The sequence below is a fragment of the Neophocaena asiaeorientalis genome, unplaced genomic scaffold (assembly GCF_003031525.2).
Source record: "Neophocaena asiaeorientalis asiaeorientalis breed wild unplaced genomic scaffold, Neophocaena_asiaeorientalis_V1.1 scaffold52, whole genome shotgun sequence".
In the NCBI taxonomy this organism is placed as follows: domain Eukaryota; kingdom Metazoa; phylum Chordata; class Mammalia; order Artiodactyla; family Phocoenidae; genus Neophocaena; species Neophocaena asiaeorientalis.
In genome coordinates, this window is record NW_020173927.1 from 415,884 (window position 1) to 439,068 (window position 23,185).

At 42.2% G+C, this 23,185-nt stretch overlaps 1 protein-coding gene across 2 annotated transcripts in view; it reads left to right on the forward strand.

Moving 5' to 3' along the window:
- SEMA5A (semaphorin 5A) overlaps window positions 1-23,185 on the forward strand; it is a 346,899-nt gene that overhangs the window by 108,268 nt on the left and 215,446 nt on the right. For both annotated transcript variants that reach the window (XM_024752519.1, XM_024752520.1), the window contains exon 4: window positions 4,312-4,357. In XM_024752519.1, the coding sequence (XP_024608287.1) occupies window positions 4,312-4,357 (46 nt within the window). The remainder of the gene's footprint in view (window positions 1-4,311; window positions 4,358-23,185) is intronic.

The window sequence follows — 23,185 nt, forward strand, 5'->3', positions numbered from 1 at the left end:
TGAGGGGTATATAGTTTCTAATGACAACCTAGCTCCAAATTCTTGGGTTCTATGATTTTTTTAGGTCAAAAAAAATTGAGGATGGGTTAAAAAATCACCACCTTACATCTTGTAACCCAGGAAATACCAAAGGAAAATTTCAAATCCTTGGTGCTTCTCTTTATTAGGGTCTTGGGCATGGTGATGGTGGTGGTGGTGATGGTATCTCATAATTACTGTGTTGTTTTTCCTAGTAAGCATGCCCCTCTTCTCTGCCCCTTCTGTTCACCTATTGAATACCTCTGCCATACTGATTGATTACTGATGAGATGGTTGTGAGGGTACCATAGTTCTCAGATGTCTGTGGAAGGAAGAGTAAATGGTTGAAATCCACCTAGGTAATGCCTGGGGGAACAGAGGGGTCCCTTTTCAGACTGTTGGGACCTGAGAGGCAGAAGTGGCCAGCAGAGTTAGATTTTGTTGGAGAGATATAGACTGAGAGTGTGGCATGTTTGTCATCGTAAATCAGTGTCTTCCTGTCTCAGTCCATTTGGGCTGCTCTTACAAAATACCACAGACTGATGGCTTATAAACAGAGATTTATGTCTCACATTTCTGGGGCTTGGAGGTCCAAGATCAGGGTGTCAGCCTGGTTGGGTTCTGGTGAGGGTCCTCTCCTAGGTTGCAGATGGCCAACTTCTTGCTGCATCTGCACATGGTGGAAGGGGCAAGGGAGCTCTCTGGAGCCTCTTTTATAAGGGCACTAATCCCATTTGTGAGGGTTCCACCCTTATGACCAAATCACCTGCCAAAGGCCCTACCTCCTAATACCGTCACCTTTGAGGGTTGGATTTCAACATACGAATTTTGGGGAGAAATCAACATTCAGACCATAACACTTGCCCAGTGAAAAACACCTGAAAATGGGACCCAGAGAATGAGCTCTATACCTCCTTCTACCCTTAGCACAACGAGAGAGACTTTGAACTTTTCTGTCCAGTCACCCTGCCCATAGCTCCACAGAAAATCATGGACACTACCATCTTCTTTCCTCAGTGATGTGAAGGCCTTCCAGCTCTTCCTTAGTGTATGAGAGCTGCCTTTCTAGAAAGTTCTCAGAGACAGATACTGTAGTGTGGACATTCATGCTTGTATACGTGTATGTGTGAGGGGCAGGGGTAGGAGGAGAGAAAGAGAGAGAGAGAGAGAGCCTTGCAATATCATCAAAGCTCTCAACCAATTCATTGATTAAAAATATGAATGGCTCCTTTTTTGGGAATATTTGTAGAAAAGTTTTTCTTAAAAGAGCCAGTGAGTTGGAAAGAGTGGGATGACTGCATCCCAGAACCAAGACAAGATAAACAATGTTATCTTCTTTCCTAAAAATCCAGTGGTGCCGCCACCATCCCTACTGACAACAACCCCAATAACTGAACACACAGAGGTAAATGTGCCCGCTTATGCCCGTAACCTGCCATTGCTGGAGGGTGGAAATGCTCTTGCCTTCTCCCTAAATGGAGAAGATGCTGAGAATTTCAACATGGCTGGAAATTTTAATATTTTCCGTAAACTGCCTAGAAGTAGCTACTGTTAACTGAGTGCTGATAATGGCTCAGACACCATTATTCTAAGTGTTTTCCTTGGCTTTAAACCTCACAACAACATCGGGGGTAGATATGACTGTTCGCTCCATTTTACAGTTGAAAAGATTGAACCATACAGTGCTCAGCTTTCCCCCTGCCCGCCCAGGTTGTCTGGTGGCAGAGCTTTGGCCTTTGCACAAATGTTCTTTTTTTTTTTTTTTTAACATCTTTATTGGAGTATAATTGCTTTACAATGGTGTGTTAGTTTCTGCTTTATAACAAAGTGAATCAGCTACACATATACATATGTTCCCATATCTCTTCCCTCTTGCGTCTCCCTCCCTCCCACGCTCCCTATCCCACCCCTCTAGGTGGTCACGAAGCACTGAGCTGATCTCCCTGTGCTATGCGGCTGCTTCCCACTAGCTATCTATTTTACGTTTGGTAGTGTATATATGTCCATGCCACTCTCTCACTTTGTCCCACCTTACCCTTCCCCCTCCCCGTGTCCTCAAGTCCATTCTCTAGTAGGTCTGTGTCTTTATTCCCGTCTTGCCCCTAGGTTCTTCATGACCTTTTTTTTTTCTTCTTAGATTCCGTATATGTGTGTTAGCATATGGTATTTGTTTTTCTCCTTCTGACTTACTTCACTCTGTATGACAGACTCTAGATCCATCCACCTCACTACAAATAACTCAATTTTGTTTCTTTTTATGGCTGAGTAATATTCCATTGTATATATGTGCCACATCTTCTTTATCCATTCATCTGTTGATGGACACAAATGTCCTTAACCACTAGGCAACACTGCCCCCCGTAGTGGAGGGGCAGGGATTGTTGGCAGCTTGCTGCAGCTGGAAGCCCACGATGAAGCCAGCCTGAGGGTAGGGAGCCGTGACGCTCATAAAGGCAATGGGTGCTAGTGCGTCGGGGCCAGTAATTGCCTCTGGGGCCTCTTCTAAGCCCCTCATCTGAAAGATTTATCTGTGTGTACATGTAGATCTCTAACGCTCTTAGAGCAGTTGTGCTGGTATCTGTTCCACATCACGTGAGAGCCTGGCAACTCTTCGAATGCCAGGCAGCCTCCAGTGGCGTTTACCTTGGCAGCTCGGCTCCGCTCCCCCATGTCTGCGCTGAGTTCTCATTCCTTCCGCCGCAGGACGACCTTTCTGGTGGAAAACTTGCAGACTAAACAGAAGTAGACTCTGCTGCCACATTCACTCCTCAAAGGCATCCTGAACTCTGCGTAGAGGGCTGATTCGACTGTAAGGAAAGAGAGGGGACGCTTCTCCCAATGGCTTTGGGAGGGAAGCGCCACGTGCCACGCACGGCTTCTCTGGTGTTGTTTCGGAGGTTAAATCGGAGGCTCAGAAACAGTGTGTTGTACAAGCCATTGTAGTGGTTGAGGAGGCAGTTTTCAGCGTGCAGGATAGCAGTGTTCCCGTGGCGGGGGACACATTGTGAGAACACTGAGCGCGCAGGGGGCGCTGCCTGGGACTTGTGAGCCCGCCCTAAAGGTGATTGGAATCCTTTCTTTTCCTCCGGCAGTGCATGCGTGCTACTGGTAGCAGCCTGCCCGGGATGGAGTCGTCCCTGTTGATTTGTGCTCCCCGTTGCATCCACACCATAGGGATGTTTCTTGGTTCTCTCAGGGCTGTGCCCATGGCCTGTCGTGGCTGTCCCTTGTCACCTCTACTGGGACAGCGTGTTCACTTCCGACATCTGCCTGCCTTCCCAGAGAATGAAAGTCATTTACTTTTGTTTCTTGCTGGTGCCGGGGGAGTTTTGTTATTCTCCTGATGCCACAGTGATCACCTTGGACCAGTCCATTATAACAATAGCCTCAGCTTCTCCGAGACCCCTCCCCACTCATGTGTTCTTAGGGGCTGCTTCCCACTACATGCCAATTTCTCCCTGCCATCGTTGCTCACACCTGGGTGGACTTTCTCCGCCATCCATCCTTGGGTTGCTTTCCTGCTGCACCAGCTTCTCATCTACATGATGTTAAGGAGATGTTCGTTCATGGCTTGAGCTGGAGGCCAATCCCTTATTTCTGAAAGTCACAACAGTGCAGCTCAAAGTCTCACGTGACTGCTACATTCCCCCCCCCCCCAAGCTCTGCGGATCTCTGTTGTGTATTTCACGGTTCTTCACCTTCGTTGTTGAAAGCTGATCGCTTCCTTTTCCCTGGCTTCCTCTTTCACGCTTGGGCAGCCAGAGCTGACTCTTTCAAACAGTCAGACAGACAACAAGTTCATGCTTCTAAACTTATTACACACTGAATCCATCCAGCGAGGCAGAGCGGTGTAATGCTCAGACCATTGGTGAATTCAAAACCTGGGTGTGTTTTAATTATACAACATGGTGAATGTAGGTGATCTGTCAGGATAAAGGCTCGTGAAGAGTGGTTTTATATCATCTTGCTTAACTTAAACTCAGTTTCAGCATTAAAGACCCACTTCCGTTTGTCCATTTCACATCGATTAAGAGAGCTGATTAATGATTTAGATACACCTTAGTCCCCACCCCTTTATCCCTTAGCTTTCTCACCAGTCTCAAATGTGTGTTTCTGTTGACGTATTGAACGCCTCTTTGAACTCTGAGTTCCAAGGAACTCACAGTCTTAGCAGGAGATTGCTTCAGAAGCCAAAAATTGTTGTGTTTTTCCCCCTTGTTCTCATAGTTGTTATGTCCTGTAATTTTTTTAGATCTATTAAAAATGAAACTGCTCTCTTTTTGTATTTTGTAGAAACTACCTCTTCAGATTACAGCTTGAGGATTTGTCTCTGATCCAGGTAGGTGCAGTTTATTTTTCTCAAACTTTCATTTTTCATCTCAATTAGCTCCGTGTTTGAGGGGATGAAGACAGATGCATGTGACGGTATTAATCAAGCCAGAGCAGGCCGTTCCTTCCTCAGCGGGTCAGGCCACGGGACGCCCGGCTGCCCTCTTTGACATGAGTCATCACCTGCCTTAATTCCCAATTAGCCCTCTTCCTACTGTGCGGCCTCTCCTCCTTTCATGGGTATCATCCTGATTTACTCTTCCCCAAATGATAGATAATTCAAAGGGCATTTCCTCAATGTTAGGAAGTGGCCTTTTCCGCCTGGTTAGAATCATCATTGATTATTTAGTGTGATGCATCCAGCCACCATATTCTTGTAAAAATCAGCCCCCTTTAGAAAAACATCTTTGTTTCCTCTTTATTATTTATAATTAAATAAATATGACTCTATGGCTTAAAAACCACATATAGGGCTTCCCTGGTGGTGCAGTGGTGGGGAGTCTGCCTGCCGATGCAGGGGACACGGGTTCCTGCCCTGGTCCGGGAAGATCCCACATGCTGCAGAGTGGCTGGGCCCGTGAGCCATGGACACTGAGCCTGTGCGCCCGGAGCCTGTGCTCCGCAACGGGAGAGGCCACAACAGTGAGAGGTCCGCGTACCGCAAAAAAAAAAAGAACAAAAAAAACCATATAACAAAGAATTAGTGATGATAGATAAAAATGAAATTTACCTACTTGTGTTTTTTTGCGGTTTGAAGGAGGAGGAACCTGAGATGCTTATGCCTGGATAGAGTGTTTATTTTAGTGGCAGATCTGAACCACAAAGGCCCACTTCACCCTGTTAGGCTTTTAGAAGGGTCTCCTTGGAGAAGGACAGGGTCATGGCATAAATACCCACTTCACCAAGATTCTGGAATTCCCCATGGAGCATGCCAGAATCCTTGGGCTGTGTGTAGTTTGGAAAAATTCTTTAATCACCCTCATCTACTAGAGTTCTAAGAAGTGATTGGAGAGAAGTTTATATTATTTTCTTCTCCTACGTGATGCTGATATTTGGGAACATTCAGGAAACTTTAGATCTATGGTTTAATAGTAGATCTATGTTTTATTCAGCAGGGCTTTAAAATAAGCCAATACCCCCCAGAAAACTAATATTGGTAAAGCACTTTGAAAACCCATAGACCTGGAGTTGTTATCTAGCTCTGTGACTCCCAGCAATTGTGGGTTTCCTCATCTGTGGAATGACCACAGAACACTACCAACCCCATACTGTCTTTGCTAGAACTAAATAAAGTAAGGCATGCACAAGAGATAAGGCATAGTACTTTTGCAACAAATGTTAATCGCTTTTGTTTTTTAAAAGTGATAACAATAAATAATAACTTCTTATAATTATTTCATCACACTGGACAATGAATTGTCTTTCCACTGCAATTTGGTAATATAAGTGAAGTCTTTAAATGAGTTGATCATTGGTAAAATTATGAGTGTATTAATAAGAACTCAGAATGATCAGCAGTTAATGCAGAATACCATTTTAAAGCTCTGGTTTTAAATAATCTTTTATAAAATATATCGATCATTCGATAGGATTATGCTCATTTTGATTCTCAGGGTATAGTATATTATTTGGCATATTGTGTGTGCCAAAAAAGTGAAATGTGCAGATATGTGTGTGTGCCAACGTATGTTTCCATACACATGTGCATTGATTTCCTAGTTTCCCAGCTCCTATGGCTGAGAAGGTCTAGAATATTGTCATTCTAATAGCAATGAGCACACTTAATACCCAGTACTTGGTTTCTAAATTTCGCTCTCCATTAAAACGAACCAAGCCTTGGGACTTCCCTGGTGGTCCAGTGGTTAGGACTTTGAGCTTCCACTGCAGGGAGTGTGGATCTCTGGTCGGGAACTAAGATCCCACATGCTGTGTGGCCAAAAATAAAAAAAAAAAGAACCAAGCCCTCTTGGAGAAGCAGCTGATTCCAGGGCCTGGACAACCAAAGTTCCAGATAAGCCTGGAAGATTTTGATGTTTCAGAAATTAAGGGAGTACTCAAAGAATGATGAGAGCAGGTCAAAAGGATATAGCAGCCAGCTTGACGTGGGCTCACTGAAGAAATCTGGGACAATTTGATTGTTAGAATAAATAATGATAGTATCAGATTATAGCACAGTGAATCAACTATGAGTAAATACTATGAGTAAATACTAACATAAAAATAAATGAATAAACAAATGAGACAGAAGGGACTGCTCTTCCTTACTCTAAAATGCCAACTAATAAATGTTGAAGGAATGATTTCATTAGAAAATTATAATTTGACAACACTCACACTAAAAACTGATTCAGGCAAAAATGATCAATGGATGCAAAATTTGTGGGTGAGAGTTTGATGATGACCAAGATATCTATATAGTCTCAAAGTCTTTACCTATAAAATACGTATTAATTGCCGGAGGAAAACCTGTGACTTGATAATGAAGATAGCTGGCCAGTACCATGATAACCAGCTAGTTAAAGGTACTTTCGCTAGGAATGGGGCAAAGAGTTAGTATAAGCTTCCTGATTAGATGCACTGAAAAGGCCACAGCAAGATTTCCATGATATTAAAACCAAAAATTATAACCAGTTTCATCATGAGGAACCATCACACAGACCAAACCTGAAGGCCATTCTACAAAACACTGGTCTCTACGCTTTAAAAATCACCAAGTCAAAAGAAAAAAGAGCTATTCCATCATAAAGGGGAAAAAAAGTACACATGTCAACTGAATGAAACATTTGATTCAAATTGCATCTTGGAACAGGAAAAAATTTTTTTCTTGTTATAAAGGACACTCTTGGGACAACTGGTGAAATTTTACTGTCTGCGGAGAAGATAGTAGAAATGTATTAATATTAATGTCCTGACTTCGGTAACTGTAATGTGGTTATGAAGGAGAATGTCTTTGTTCTTTAGACAAACCTTCTGAGATAAATAAGGGTGAAGAGTATCATTTCTGACACTTATTCTGAAGTGATTTAAAAACTTACTGTATGTCTATATACATATATATATGTGTTTATGGGCACACACACGCATGCATGCATGCACACAGGAAGAATGATAGAACAAATACGATAAAATGTTAATGAGGGAGCTCTAAGAATCTAGGTGAAGGGTTTTTGAGAGTCCATTGAACTTTGCTTGCAACTTTTCTTGCTGTTATTTCGAAATAAACAGCTGCAAAAAATCAGGAGATGCATTTGCCATTACTGTGTGTATAATGTTATTTTAGGGGCAAGGGAACTAACTGTAGTTTCCTCATTATTGCTTCTCATTGTCATGACTACCTTTTGGTGGAAATCAGGTTGAGGTTACTGATGAAATTGAAGTGTTTGGAAAACTCATCAGCCTCACCTCCTGGTAAGAGAGAGCACAGTCTGCTGACATAGGGCCAAGCAGGACGACAGGGGCTTTCCGAATAGAAGGTTTGACAACACGGCCCTAATAACAGACGTCAGACCACGCGGTGCGGTGGGTACACACAGCGCCACCCTCCTCTGTTGTGCTTCGTGGTTGTGTACGATGCTCTGCAGCCTACCTTTCACTCACTGTGGAGAGAGGACTCTGGGAATTCTTCAGGACAGACTGCTTTTTCATACATGTCTCCAGTTAAGTTGTCCTTTTGATTTCTACGAATACTTCATTTTAAGTTAAATGACCGTTTCTAAGGGTAACAAAAAAGACTAAGCACACTGATCAAGAAAGGGCTGTACTGGTGTTACAAACAGCACTGTCCAGTAAAGACAAAATGTGAGCCTCATGGGTAGTTTAAGATTATCTGATGGTCACATTGAAACAAGTACAAAGAAACAGGGGCCAATTTTTTATTGAGGTATAGTTGATGTACAATATTATATAAGTTTCAGGTATACAGCATAGTGATTCACAATTTTTAAAGGTTATATTTCATTTACAGTTATTATAAAATATTGGCTATAGTCCCTGTGCTGCAATATATCCATGTAGCTTATTTATTTTATACATAGTAGTTGGTACCTCTTAATCCTCTTGGGGGAAATTATTTTTAATAATATATTTTGCTTGTTATATCTCAAATAATATCATTTTAACATGCAATAATTACAAAAAATAATGAGTTACATTTCTTTATTTTAATTGTATTAAGTCTTCAAATTCTGGGGTGTATTTCACTCTTAGAGCACATGTGAATTTGGACTAGCCACCATTCAAGAACTCAGCGGAGCTGTTGCTACCTAACTGGACAGTGCACTTTAAGATCATGAGAAGCAGAAGCGTTTATAACTTGTATGCCTTCAGTTATGTTATAGAAATATTGTTTTCTGCAGGGACCATCCGGATTAATTTGGATATAGTAGGCTAAAACTTTTCTCCTTCCTTCTCTCTTCGAAGATAGAAAGTAATTGTTGAAACATGGGAAAATGAGGAAATGAAGATGAGGAAGGAAAATCAATTTGCATGAACAGTGGAGAGAATTAGAACTGAGAATCAGTGACAGCCCTTATATAACAGCAGACAACGCTTCGTTTGACCTGGCCCCTCTCTGCCTGACAGCAGGGTCCACTTCCCAGGGGCAGCCCCCCATCACCTTGTGATGCTTCCCTGTGTCTGTAATGCCAAGCTGCTTATAGCTTCCCAGACTGGAGGCCATTTCCCAACTTTTAGCATCTACTCAGGTCCTCTTTCTTGTGAACAATTTTAACCCCATCTTCTCCTCGATCTAGAAGAAGACCGCCAATCCTTCAGTCTCACTTTAACTGTCACCTCTTTGTAACCCACCTTGAGTCTGTTTGGGCTGATGACCCTCGGATGCATTTCATAGCCTCAGCCTTTATTTCTGACGAGCCCCTCTTGTCTCAGATTGAAATTCACTCTGTGCTGTGAGGAGGGTTTGAATTGTTGTCTCCTCAGTATTAGATGAAAGTAGATCATTAGATGCAGTTACCTGGCAGGTGATAGACTCAAGACAAATGTCTGTGAAAGTTTGAATCCCTTGATATTTAATAAATATGTTCACTCTGCAACTTTTTAAAACTTATCATTAGTAGGGCATGGGTGAATTTCATATTTTTGTCCCTAAATTCAAGAGAAGGAAAGTAATGAAACCCAGTGACTAGAGCAGTGAGGAATGCCTGCTGGAAGAGGCATCCTAAAACGCACGCGTACACACTCTCACCCCACAGGAAGTTTCTAGGACAGTATAGGTATTTCCTGACTCTGATCCATTCCTTTCTTATGTACCTGTCACCTGTCTGCTCGATACTGCTCTGCACTTTTCTTCTGCCCTAAATTCTTCTGCCTGGACATTGTTTTAGGATCAGTAATGAGAAAGCAGTTGTTGAACAAGGTTCCTTTTTTTTTCTTCTATTTAGTGATTTTCACAGAGTTCTAAGCCCCTCCCCCCAGTCAATGGCCCCCAAATTCGATGCGCTAGCGTGTGTACTTCAGCCAGCACAGTTCCCAGCTGCAGCGGGAACGTGATGCACACCTGTGGTGCATCCTTCCGTCTTCCCTTCCTCACACCAAGGTGGTCCCCACACAGTGACTTGATTATCCCAACGTCTGTTTTTACTGAGAGGAAAAGAAGGGTCCCAGCTCTTCTTCCTGCCCAAGCGGTGAGGGCAGGGTGGGCCATGGGCTGCCGGCATTATCCACAGGAGCACGTTGTCCATCCAACGTGGTTGTGCCTTGCGACTCAGCTTGTGGAACCATGCGGAAACCCACTGATAAGAAAAATGGACTTTTGTGAAGTGGCTTTAGGGTGAGAAAACGAACTCTGAGGTCAGACTGCCTGATAAGCTTGATACTGACCACAGTCCGGAACAGGCATCAACAGAACCCCGAATCAAGGGTTCTTTTTCCCTTTTTCTCCCTAATAAAGTTGAGACGTCACTAGTGGAGTTTCTGAAGCAGTCAAGATTTGAGCAAGGATCGGGTTGGTACATGGTTATTATTACCCCCAGTGAACATTATCTGTTTGAGGTAAGTCCCTTAGCATCACCACAAAAATATTCACATATAAATATACCATGAGGTAGAATGGCTCTATATGGAATATTGTGATTTTCAAACATACCTCAGTGTATTAAAGTGAAAGACCAAGAGTTGCTTTGAAGGAAACAAAACCTGTTTTTCGTCAATGATTGGGGAATCAAATATTCATGTGACGTCACTTATAAGGTGTCTTTCCACTCGGAGGCTGTGATAAATCTTGCAACTCACCATGTGCTGAAATGTAGACATCACGTCTTGGAAACCGGTCACTTTCAGGCACAGTGACAGAGGATGTGGAGGTTTCCCATCAGGCATCTCTCCTACTTCTTGTCATGGTAACAGATCCATCTCTTCAGCGTCACTTTTCTTCTTGCCTTGATCACAGCGGTTATGTTACAAGAACAAGCTTTTTGGAAAATATAGAAATGCAGCCGGCCCTAAGACGAATTGACAGCATTTGCCCATCTGGGATCGTGCCTGGGATGGCCCGAGGTAGAGGTGCGCTGAGCACGGTCCTAAGAACACAGAGAGACTGCAGCTCATTTCACCTCAATGTCTTCCTAACAGTCTTTTGGGAAATAGCTCAAAATCCATTTTTATATTGCTTTGTTACTGAAGGAAAGGAATTCACAGCTTGTTTCTCACTCACGACTACTGGAATAAGCAGAAAAATTGCAATCTGTGTTCCAGTTTACCACCTGCCTCTCTCTGGTTTCTAAATTGAAAACTGTTATGTCTCTGACGACCTGGTCAATATTGGTGGAGAATTCTCTCCAAAGTTAAGGTAAATGTTAACTTTGTTTCTTGTATATTTGGGTTTGGGGAATTGCCTTTCAACTCCAGTCATTTCTAAATCGGTGTTTCTCAATTAGGGGCTGTTTTACCTGCTGAAAACATCTGGTTGTCACCACTGGAGGGGGACGTTCTAGTGGCATCTAGTCGGTAGAGGCCAGGGACACTGCTAAATGTTTTACAATGCACAGGTCAGCCCCTCGCCGCTCAGCAAAGAATTTCCTGGCTCAGAATGCTAATAGCACCAAGGTTGAGAAACCCTATGTTAGGTGATCACTGCCTCGGCTTCCACATGTTTTGAAGAAGCCACTTTTTGCATCTGTGATGTTAACATGTCTTGATTGAATCCAGAAGATCTTTGATATGCTTGGGGTATTCTCCTCTTTAGATTCCTTTGTATATTTAACCAAACACGTGTATGAGCCCTTAGTGGCCATTTCTAAAGAAGCTGCTGGGATTCTTGAGTATAAATTGCTTCCTTTTATTAATATGAAATTAAATTTAAAAATAGAGTCAATTTATAATACCAGTACCCTCTCTAATGGGTCATAACAATTTGATACAACTACCTTCTGTTGGAATTCTTCTGTATAATTTAAAGAATGATATTTTAATTAGTAATTTAGAGTAACTATTCAAATGAGATATTTGTATTGATTAATTTTTTAAATCTTGTCTTATATTTATATTGGACAGGGGGAGAGTGGTCTCCCATGTAGTTATCCACAGTCATGATTCTAAACTTTATTTCTTTTTTGCCTTCTTTATCAAATATGTTCTTGAAATCGTAGTGTTATAGAAGTGGCAGGGATCTTAGAGATTAAAGAGCTTAGAGATCTTTATTAAAACCTTTCAGCGTTTCAGAAACTAAGACTTGATGATCATAGTTACAGTTTTACTGGAACACAGCCATGCCCATTCATTTGCATATTGCCAGCCCATGGTCATCATTAATACATCTTATTGGAACACAGACATGTGCATTCCTTTGGATGTTGTCTATGGCTGCTACATCAACTGGGTTGACCAGTTGTATCAAGTAACGTCTGGGATACAAATCCTAAAGTATGTACTATCTGATCCTTTAAGGAAAAGTTTGTCACCTGGTACTAGTACAGATCAAGTTCTCAGTGAGTATTTCCTGGTGAGTGAACACAGGATAATGCAGTGTAATTCTTTGTCTTTGCTTTTCTTAGGACAATATTTGGTTGTTTGGACAACAGTGTTAATTTTGACTCCCTGGGCTATAATTTCATGGTCCTCCCTAGACTGTGACCCATAGGTTGGGAACCCATAGTATCACGACTCATTCCCAGATTCTTGTCTCTTCCACTCCCTTGGTGAAAATTCCCTGTCAGGAGTGGTTTCATCTACCTGTTTATTGAAACACATTTACTTTCCTTTTCTCATAACTTCTAAGAGGATTTATAGTTGCTGATGTACAGTTTGTGTAGATGAGGACTCAGATTTTACTAGTTTCAGAGAATATTAGTCACACTGAATGAATGCTGTTAACAAACAGCCCTTCACTCTCAGTAGCTAAACGCACACTCAGAAGCCTTATTTCTTACTTACGTGATGATTGTCCAGGGCAGCAGCTGTAGGGGCTCTGTTCTATGCTGCCATCCAGGAGCCCAGGGTGTTCTGCTCGTGGTGCCTCCATCTTCAACCCACGCCTCCAGAACAGCGTGGAAGAAAGTGTGGAGGACCGTGCAGAGGCGATCTACATGGGCCAGGCCAGGAAATGCATGCCTCGCTCCTTCCCAGTGGCCACCACTAGGTCACATGGCCTCAACCAACTGCAAGGAGGCTGGGATTATAGTTTGTCTGCATACCCGGGAAGAAGCAGAAGACTCAGACCTTCAGACATCCATTGGCATGCATTAGCATTTTCTCCCAGAAGGTGCTAGAAAAACAAGATTAGCACCTAAGGATGCACTGAACTGATCCTGTTGTCTGCGCCTACCCCCCGCCATTCCAGCAATTCTAATTTTCTACTACACACACAGATTTATCCACGCGTCTAACATTTCTGTAAATAACAAAGAAGGGATACTTTGAACAAACCACTTAACCTCTTTGGACCTCAGTTATCTTGACGGTGCGTTGGGAGAGCAGAGCCAGGGAGAGGAGTAGGCTGGATCATCCCTGCAGTCCCTTTCAGCATTAAAATCTTAATATGTGCCATCCTTCTGCTGACTCTTCCTTCTGTCACTGCTTAAATGTGACTCCTGGGTTCCTCCTTCTTTACGGAAAACTTTCCCTGTAATGGAAAACTTGGCATTGTGCTTATTCGATGGAACTTTAATGACCTAATTTGTCATAAGATAATGAGGACAGGGCTTCCCTGGTGGCACAGCGGTTGAAAGTCCGCCTGCTGATGCAGGGGACGCGGGTTTGTGCCCCGGTCGGGGAAGATCCCATATGCCGCGGAGCGGCTGGGCCCGTGAGCCATGGCCGCTGAGCCTGCGCGTCTGGAGCCTGTGCTCCGCAACCGGAGAGGCCACAGCAGTGAGAGGCCCGCATACCGCAAACAAAACAAAACAAAACAAAAAAGATAATGAGGACAACAACAGTAATAGGCGACAGCATTTACTGTGCCCTCACTGAGTACTCAGCTCTTCACATAAATCATCTCAGTTTTGTTTTCTCAGTGGCACTAAGGTGTAGGTATTATTTTCAGTATTTTACAGAGGAGGAGATGAAGCTTGGAGAGTTTATGTGATTCAGCCAAGATCACCCAACTGGTTTGTGGCAGAACTATCTCCTAAACTTTAAGAGAATAAAATTTTATTCATCTACACCACCAAATTTATGATATTTTATTACAGCAGCCACAGGAAAGTAATGCACATGACCTCTATTTCTTATATCTTGCAGTCAGGCAAGCCTAATAAGAGTATCCAGTCTCCTTGCTCCAGGGTTCTGTAAACGACCCAAGTGCGACTAATTAGTGGCCTTAAAGGACTTTCAAATATGCCCTGAAAGAAACAAGGCTAATCTCTTTTCTCTGCAATGGTAAGCTTGAAGGATGATGTCACTGTAGGCTATGTGCAGCCATTTTGTCCCCATGTGGTGTCTGCTGAAGAATAAGGCCCAACAGAGGCTATCATAACTAGAAGTCAGCACTGTTGAATTCTTACAGCATACTTTGAATCCCTGGGCTTGTCTGTGCTTGAATCTGGGTTTCTCATATTGTACTTCCCAGTTACGAAATATTTTAAACCTTTTGCTTTTGGCTTAAACCAATTGGAGTTTAGTTTTTATCACTTGTCACAGTGATAGTGACAAGTTCTAAGGGCTTGGTTAAAATGATTTTAATTTTGTCTGACGTTAATGTTAAAACTTCTCAAGATAGATTAGAATGCCAGTGTACTCTTATTTTAAGACTCCTGAAGCTTATGAATATACCACCTAAAATTTGTCTACCCTTTGAGAAAAGAGGCTGTCTTAGAGCGTTGGGTCTAAAGTGTGATTTGGGTCACCAAGTGTGATTATCTTCTGTTTACAATAAATGTTACCATTGGTTAAGGGAGTCACTTAGCTCTGAGAAACACACTTGGCTCATAAATGCAGATCTCAAAGAATTCATCTGGAAGTCACATTTAGACCAGGCAGTTCTGTCCTTTAGAAAGCATACAAGTTAAGTCTGAACATACGATCCTTTGGGTGGCATATTCATTTCCTAGGGCTGCTGTAATAAATTGCCATAAATGTAGTGGCTTAAAACAAGAGATATTTATTCTCTCACAGCTCTGGAGGTCAGTAGTCTGAAATCAAGGTGGCAGCAGGGCCACACTTCCTTCAGAGGCTCTAGGGGAGGAACCTTCCTGCCTCTTCCAGCTTCTGGCGACTCCAGGAGTTCCTGGGCTTGTTGGTGCATCACTCTGTTCTCTCGCTCATCTTCATATGATCCTCTCCATGTGTCAGAGTGTCTCAGATCTCCCTCACCTTTCTTGTATAAGGATACTTGTCATTGGATGTAGGATTCCTCAGATAATCTAGGGGGATCTCATCTTGAGATCCTTAATTAGACTTGCAAAGATCCTTTCTCCAAATAAGGTCACATTCACAGGTTCTGGGTAGATATATCCTTTTTGTGAGGCCACCATTCAACCCAAAGCGGGTAGTATTCCGGGGGTCTTTAGAAGACATCTTTCCGAGTTTATGCCTCTTTGTTTCAAAGAGATCCTACCTATTCATGGTGCTCTGAGGCTTCTCCTTGTGCTATAGCTGCGAGCATTTTTTTAACGACTCTTCCTTTTTTCCTCTGTCTCAGGGTTTCTTAACCTCAGCATTATTGACATTTAGGTCAGATAATTCTTTGGGGTTCTTTTCTGGGGGGGGCTGTCTTGTGCAGTCTAGGATGTAGGGTAGAGGCATCAGGCCTGACCTCTGTATACTAGATGCCGGTAGCACCTTGCCTCCCAGTTGGGACACCAAAACTGTCTCTAGACATCACCAAATGTCCCCTGGGGAGCAGAATCGTCCCCACTTGTGAAGCATGGCTCTATCCCCACATCACCCAATGAGGATGATAAATGTTTTTCAACTGAAAGGCAAAGATAAGAAAACAGGAAATTGGAGAGCACAGAGACAAATGTAAATTCTGCCTTTCCTGTACTCGAAGTGAAAGGAATGGATTTTTTCTGCCAAAACAAACGCAGTATGGAAACCTGCCTTTCTGACCCTTTTCTGGAGCAGACATACCTTAGACACACAGGGGGTTGATGGTGGCATAAAGCGTATTTGTCCTAATGCGCCCCTCAGTGATATCCTGGAAGTCGACTCCTTGAAGATGATCACAGCTCGGCTTGCTCTGCTACACCAGCGGGTGCTACAGGTATCCTCACATCCCTGAGGCAGCTATGGGAGAGCACAGCATACTGGAAACACCTTTGGATACAGAGAGGGTGGGAATGCAGTTTTCCTTCTGTTTCTGTTTTGTTTCAGTAGAGTAATGTGTCAGGGTAACAGCCTTGGGGGCCTATAGTTCTCACTTGAGCTGGGCCCCTGAAGGGCTTCAGGAGCTCTCCTCTGTTGTATTTCATACATTGGGATATCCGCTGTCCAGCCCCATAGGGAAAAAGGAAATGTGAAGCCTAGCTCTTCTCTCTGCCATTTGTAATAATCACTGCCCAGTTTTTCTTGTAAATATTTTTTGACTTTTTATAGTTTCAGTTAGGAGGGCAGAGAAAGGTGTTACACACTGATGGCCTCCTTCCTAAAACCTGTTCAAATGACAGGTGTTTACAAATGATGAAATTCTGCCTAAGGCTGTGCCTAAGGGAATGCTTAAAGTTGGTACCTAAGCCCCACCCTGCGAAGGTGGACTTAGGCTGCCGACCGCCTGTGACGCTCTTCTGCCCTGTTCTCCCCCCTCACTGCCCTCCCTCCCTGGTCTATCGATCAGTGCCCAGCCTGAGACATCAAGCTGATAAAAATGCAAGGTCAGCTCTGAGAAAGTCCCCAGGACAAGATGGGCATCAATTAATCATTCCCAACTTTCCTGCTTCATGAGTGTTGGCCTGATTTCCTCCAGCTGAATTCAAATCTCCCACCTGTGTCTCCATGTGCTGTTTCTCCTGTTCAGACCCTATGTCTTTGTCTATATTCTCCTCCCAATCAACTCCTGGCAACTATTATTTTAACTGTCCTCCTCCATGCCAGCTGTAGCTTCATAACGCTCCTGTCCCTGTTCTAATTTGCTCTCCTCCATCCTAACAGAATTAGACTAGATGGATGGGTGATCTCCAAGGGCCCGTTCAGCACTAAGATTATGAGATTTACATGTTCAATTGCTGTGGTTGTCCCCTTCTTCAGAACAGTTAAGCTCCCCATCCATGTTTAATTAATGTTGAGGGTGCAACAAATCTAGTTCATTCTGTGCCTTTAATGGCCAGTTGACTGTGGGCTTGGTTTATCAAGCCTGTCCAAATGACTAACTGAAGAGATCCCAAGCTCCTAACAGCTCCATGAGGCAAGTATTTACTTAGGCTAATGACCTCCATTCTACAGTGGGCAGAGCCAAAGACTATGAGAGCTCATCGCTAAAATATTATGATGATGGTTTGGAAATCATACGACAATGGGGCCATTTTAAAGTGTTTGAAATCTTACCATCCGTTTTCACTAAAGATGTCGCTTTGTAATTTAAAGCTGCAAAAATATCAGCTACTCCCACAATCTTGAAAAAGCACCTTAATTACAGATATTTTCCTTTAAAAACCTTGTTCAAAATTCTATGCCAGAAAACAGAACTCATATTTCAGATTCTTTCAAAAAATGGAATCAGTACAGCACTAGGAAATTAAGCAATGCAAATACTTTTTGTTATTTATGCATTTTTGGTTGTTTGAGAGAACTGTTCAAAAACCTTTCTAAAAAAGGTTGGATTGGGATGCTTTTATTCTAACCATCTGTATTAGTTTCCTAGGAGCGGTGTAACAGAGCAACCAAACTGAGTGGTTTAAAACAACAGAAATATATTCCCTCACAGGTCTGGAGGCCAGAAATCAAGGTGTCAGCAGGGCCGTGCCCTCACTGAAGGCGCTAGGGGAGGGTCCTTCTTGGCCTCTTCCAGATTCTGGTGTTTTCCACCAGTCCTTGGCGTCCCTGGCTTGCAGATGTCACCCTAGTCTCATGGCCATCTTCTCGCTATGTGTCTTCACATCAGCTTCGCTCTGTGCTTACCCATCTCTGTGTCCAAATGTCCCCTTTTTAGAAGGACCCCAGTCATATGGGTTAGGGCAGACCCTCATGACCTCATCTGAACTTGATTACCTCTATAAAAACGTTATTTCCAATTGAGATCACATTCTGAGGTACTGGTACTAGGGGTTAGGATTTCAACCTGTCGTTTTGGGGGAGGGGCACAATTCAACCTTTAACACTATCAATATCATTTTTAATGATAGGTGACATTTTGGTCACCTAAGTTCATATCTACATAGTCTTTAATTCTGCACACGTGTGTGAACAAGAAAATCAACAGCCCCCCACCCCCGGTGGAATAGTTTAGTTGGTGGTATGGAATTTAGAAAAAAGTATTTTTTTTTAAGTTAAGTTTATCACTTTTCAACAACATTCGGCTGTTGTTAGATTTTCTTTTAGGTAACCACCATGCCACCTTGTTTTATTTCGTTTTGTTTTTTAAACGAATTATAGTTGGTTTACAATGTTGTGTTAATTTCTGCTGTACAGCAAAGTGACTCAGTTATGCCACCTTGTTGTTCATCTTTTCCCCCACCCTTTTGTTCCCTCCTAATGGAGCATCCAGTGATGCTGGCTGTCTTCTCTGAAATTTAACTGTTATTTTTTGCCTGTCATGTATCGCTTCCTTTGTCTTATCCTCCAGAGGGAGATCTTGTAGCTTCTGCCATAACTCAGTTAAAGCTCCTTGAGGAGAGGAGAGTGTTTTTACACGGTTTTGTGAACCCATGCAGTTTGGAGCGTGATGACTGAGGCACAGAATATACTCTGTCTTTCCCTCCCCTTATCTCCTTTCCCTGTTTCCCTGCCTGATATTTTTGCTGTCCGTACTCATCTTGAAATTTAAAAATTATAAAATATTGCAGAGGTATTATTTCATAAGCTAATCTTGAAACTTAAAAATCATAAATAAAGTATTCCATCTGGACCAGGTTACTTTCTGTATGATGTTTTACATTTATATTTGGTCGGAGACTTTCTAAAATGCAGATTTCCTTTTGTAATTAGAAAAAACAAGTAACCAAATTAACCTTGAGCATCAAAGTTATAAAGTGTTAAAAGAAAAAATCCGGCATTATAAAGATTTGACCAAGCACATAATAATACAATACCTTTTGACAACTGAGTATAAAATGGAATTACACATAACCATAAATGTAAATGTGTTCCCTGAGTCAGAAAAGAAAGTGTAATTTATTTACCTTGGTAAATAGAGATTTCACATTGATGGCTTTTTTATTAGCCTTACATGTGTGAGTAAAAGTATAATTCTACAGTATGGAGGTTCCTTAAAAAACTAAAAAAAATAGTTACCATATGATCCTGCAATCCCACTCCTGGGCATATATCTGGAGAAAACTCTAAAAGATAATGCACTGCAATGTTCATAGCAGCATTATTTATAATACCCAAGACATGGAAGCAACCTAAATGTCCATTGATTGACTGTTGAATGGATACAGAAGATGTGGTATATATATACAATGGAATTTTCCTCAGCCATAAAAAATAATGAAATAATGCCATTTGCAGCATCATGGATGGACCTAGAGATTATCATACTAAGTGAAGTAGGCCAGACAGAGAAACACAAGTATCATATGATATAGTTTATATGTGGAACCTAAGAAAGTGATACAGATGAACTTATTTACAAAATAGAAATAGACTCACAGACATAGAAAACAGACTTAAGGTTACCAAGGAGGATAGAGGGGTGAGGGAGGGATAAATTAGGAGTTTGAGATTAACATATACACACTACTAAATATAAAATAGATAAACAAGAACCTACTGCATCGCACAGGGAACTATATTCAATATCTTGTAATAACCTATAATTGAAAAGAATCCGAAAAAGAATATATATATGTATAACTGAATCACTTTACTGTTTACCTGAAACTAACACAACATTGTAAATTAACTATATTACAATTAAAAATTTTTAAATGCTTAAAAAAGAAAAGTATAGTTCTAATCATAGGTGAATTTTCCCACAGGGAAGCCCCAAATTATTAACTTTTTTCCATAGCATTCAAAGTGAGAGTGAACTCTGCCAGAAAAGGCACATTAGTTTTTAATAAATACATTTGTGAAAAGTACCATTTTTCAAATAGAACACAGGGACTTATCTATTTTTGTGGAAAATGTATATTTCATAGTTATAGAGTATGCCACATCATATACATTCAGCCTAATGCTTGGAGAGCTCTGTATAAATATATCACATTTAGCTTTTTTAGAAAGAAACCTGTTTTATCGGGTTTTGACAAATTTCAGTTTGTCAAAGCAGTTTAAATATAGCCAGCATATTTGAAGATTCATAGGTCAGCCTCTAAGATATGATAAGCCTATGAATGGAGGTATAGATAGTATATTAATTACACATTTCATACACTGATAACCTTTTCCTGACCTTCTAAAATGACTGGTGTTTTTTAGACCCTATTCCTTTCCTCATGTGGGATTCTATTCTATATTTCCTTGCCCCAGTTATACATCCCCTTTTAAATTAACATGGTAGCATTTGAAGTTTTGAGTCCTTAATTATCATTCATCCCATTAAAATACCCTTTAGGGGCTTCCCTGGTGGCGCAGTGGTTGAGAGTTCGCCTGCCGATGCTGGGGACACGGGTTCGTGCCCCGGTCCGGGAAGATCCCACATGCCGCGGAGCGGCTGGGCCTGTGAGCCATGGCCGCTGAGCCTGCGCCTCCGGAGCTTGTGATCCGCAACGGGAGAGGCCACAGCAGTGAGAGGCCCGCGTACCGCGATGAAGAGTGGCCCCCGCTTGCCACAACTAGAGAAAGCTCTCTCACAGAAACGAAGACCCAACACAGCAAAAATAAATAAATTAATTAATAAACTCCTACCCCCAACATCTTAAAAAAAATACCCTTTAGATGATAAGTAATAATCTATTTCCTCCACTGGTTATCAGAGTTGTTATTTGGCAAATAGAAAGTATATTTTCTTCTAGTTCCACCTAGAATTGTTGGGTGCTATTTGGATGAGGACGGTGATTTCCAGCCAGATCTTCCAGATATATGCAATATAATTTTCTGAAGATATTTAACAATAGAAGGAGGTCACATTTTCCTGAATCTTACTGATATGATGGCGACCTTAGCCAATATTGAGATATCATTGTGGGGGTGTGTGGGTGGGTATATATATATATATATATATATATATATATAAAATCTGTGTGCATGCATTGCTCTTAGACTTTTATCAGGGCTCCTATTTGATAGACACCATCTTTATCCTGATTTTGCATTTGAAGAAAGCTTGTCAGTATTACACACCCGTAAACTTGGTGGACCCCAGATTAGATCTCAGACCTCCTGGCTGTACCGCATGTTCTTAACCTTCTAACATAAATATTGAAGAGCGGGATGGGGGACAGCAACCCCTCTTCCTCCCCTCCCCCTTGTCCATCCCTTTTCCTTTTAGCTTCCACATACCACCTGAACCACTGGAAAACTCTACCAAGCACTCACTGTGAATTATTTGGTCTCTCACCTCTCTCTTTGTTCACTTAATTCTAACTCACAAAGGTTCGTTTATTTCTGTGTGCTGCCTTTTCCACTAGCATGCATGTTACAAATGCAAGTTAGGACAAGAGGCTCACTGATATTTTAACACGGTGGTTCTAGAATCTGTTAGATCATCGGATTCACTTGAATAGGCTTTTAAAGGTGGAAATCCCCAAATCCCTTCCATGCCTACTGAATAAGGATTGAGCCATTGGAATTCCTGCTTTGAACATGAACTTTGGGAAAGTTCATGAACATGAACTGAGCACTGGTGTCAGTCATACTTTGTGGGAAAGGATCCAAACATGGGCTGTGAAAATAGTGCATCTAAGGCTAGAAGTACTGGAGAGCAGTAAGAAGAGCAGGCTTGGAGGAACTAGATGTCGGGTGGGTTGAGGAGATGGAAGATGGGAAATTCTGCTTTGATGCTAGTGACCTTGAGTGATGGTGAGGCATCCTGCTGGCTGTCCAGTGGATATTTGAAGAGGCAGTTCAAAATCTTAGTGGGGATAGAAAAGGAGAAGGAAAGAGGAGGAAAACAGAGCAAATGAAAGTGAAAGAGTGAGAGAGAAAATGAATGAATACGTGGATGAATGAATGAATTATGGACCAGGTAGGTTTGGAAGTGGGGCTTAGATTGTTGGCTCATGGGGAAGCCAGTTGTGCCTTGAGTCCTCAGTGTAAAGGAAGAGGCAGCGGTCTGCTCTGTGGATGAGGTGTTAGGACTCCAGTGTCCTTGGACAAAGCAGATAAGAGATGCAGGGTTTGGAGTTCTGAGAGGTTAAGCAGGTAGGCTGGTCCTTGGATCTCTGAAGAGCTTTTGGCCAAGGCATCTGGACAGCACTGAGTATTTGGATATGTGAAGCAGGGAGTTTGGCACCAGTGGGCATGACATGAAGGAGGCATAATGTCAATCCTCGTGTGAGGAACAGCAGGAGGAATCCAAGAGAGAACGGAAGGATGAGTTCCAGTGTCCATCTCGTGGTGTCCAGCAGCACCATGACTTCTGAGCCCAAGACAGGGGTTGCTGCCCGGGTCTGGGGCAACTTTGCTGATGTCGATGGAGAACATCTCATGGGCAAGTCTGATTCCCCAAAGTGATACAGGTTGCATGTGCTGAGGCTTATTCCCAGGTGTAGCTCCTCCAAAGAGTCATGGCCCTTCCAGTTCTTAAGTTCTGAGCAGAAACATTGGAGCTGAGCCGGGTGGTGGTTAGAGGGTTTCTGCATCACAGATGCATGGCGACCAGCCCAGTTCCTTCTCGCCATCTTTCAAAGACAAAATTTGGAGATTATCCACTGCTGTGTGTGATCTGAGCTTCTGTTCCCCATTGCATTTTCTTGTCTCTTTTCTCCCTTCAATTATATAATTAGTTAAAAGCCAACATTTTTTCGAACCACTTATACCTCTGTTGGCAGAGGTACTACCAGGTGATAAGTCAGAGAGGGGGAAATTTATAGACTGTCATATGATATGCAAATCAAGAAAAACATACTTCAGAGAAAAATATAGAGCTAACATAGATGGCAATAGCATTCACCTTTTTATTTACTTATTTATTGATTTTTGCAAAAAATACCAACATCCCCTCCAACTCCACCTGAATATCAGTGACTAACCTGGGTTAACAGTTTCTTAATTCTGAACACCGTGTGTAGCATGGCTAACGTAGGCATATGGCAGATCAAGAAATGATCTAAATAAATTTAAATTTGGAGGAAGAGGAGAGAGAAAAGTGAAAAAAGGAAATTAGATGAGGAAATGGTATAGGAGA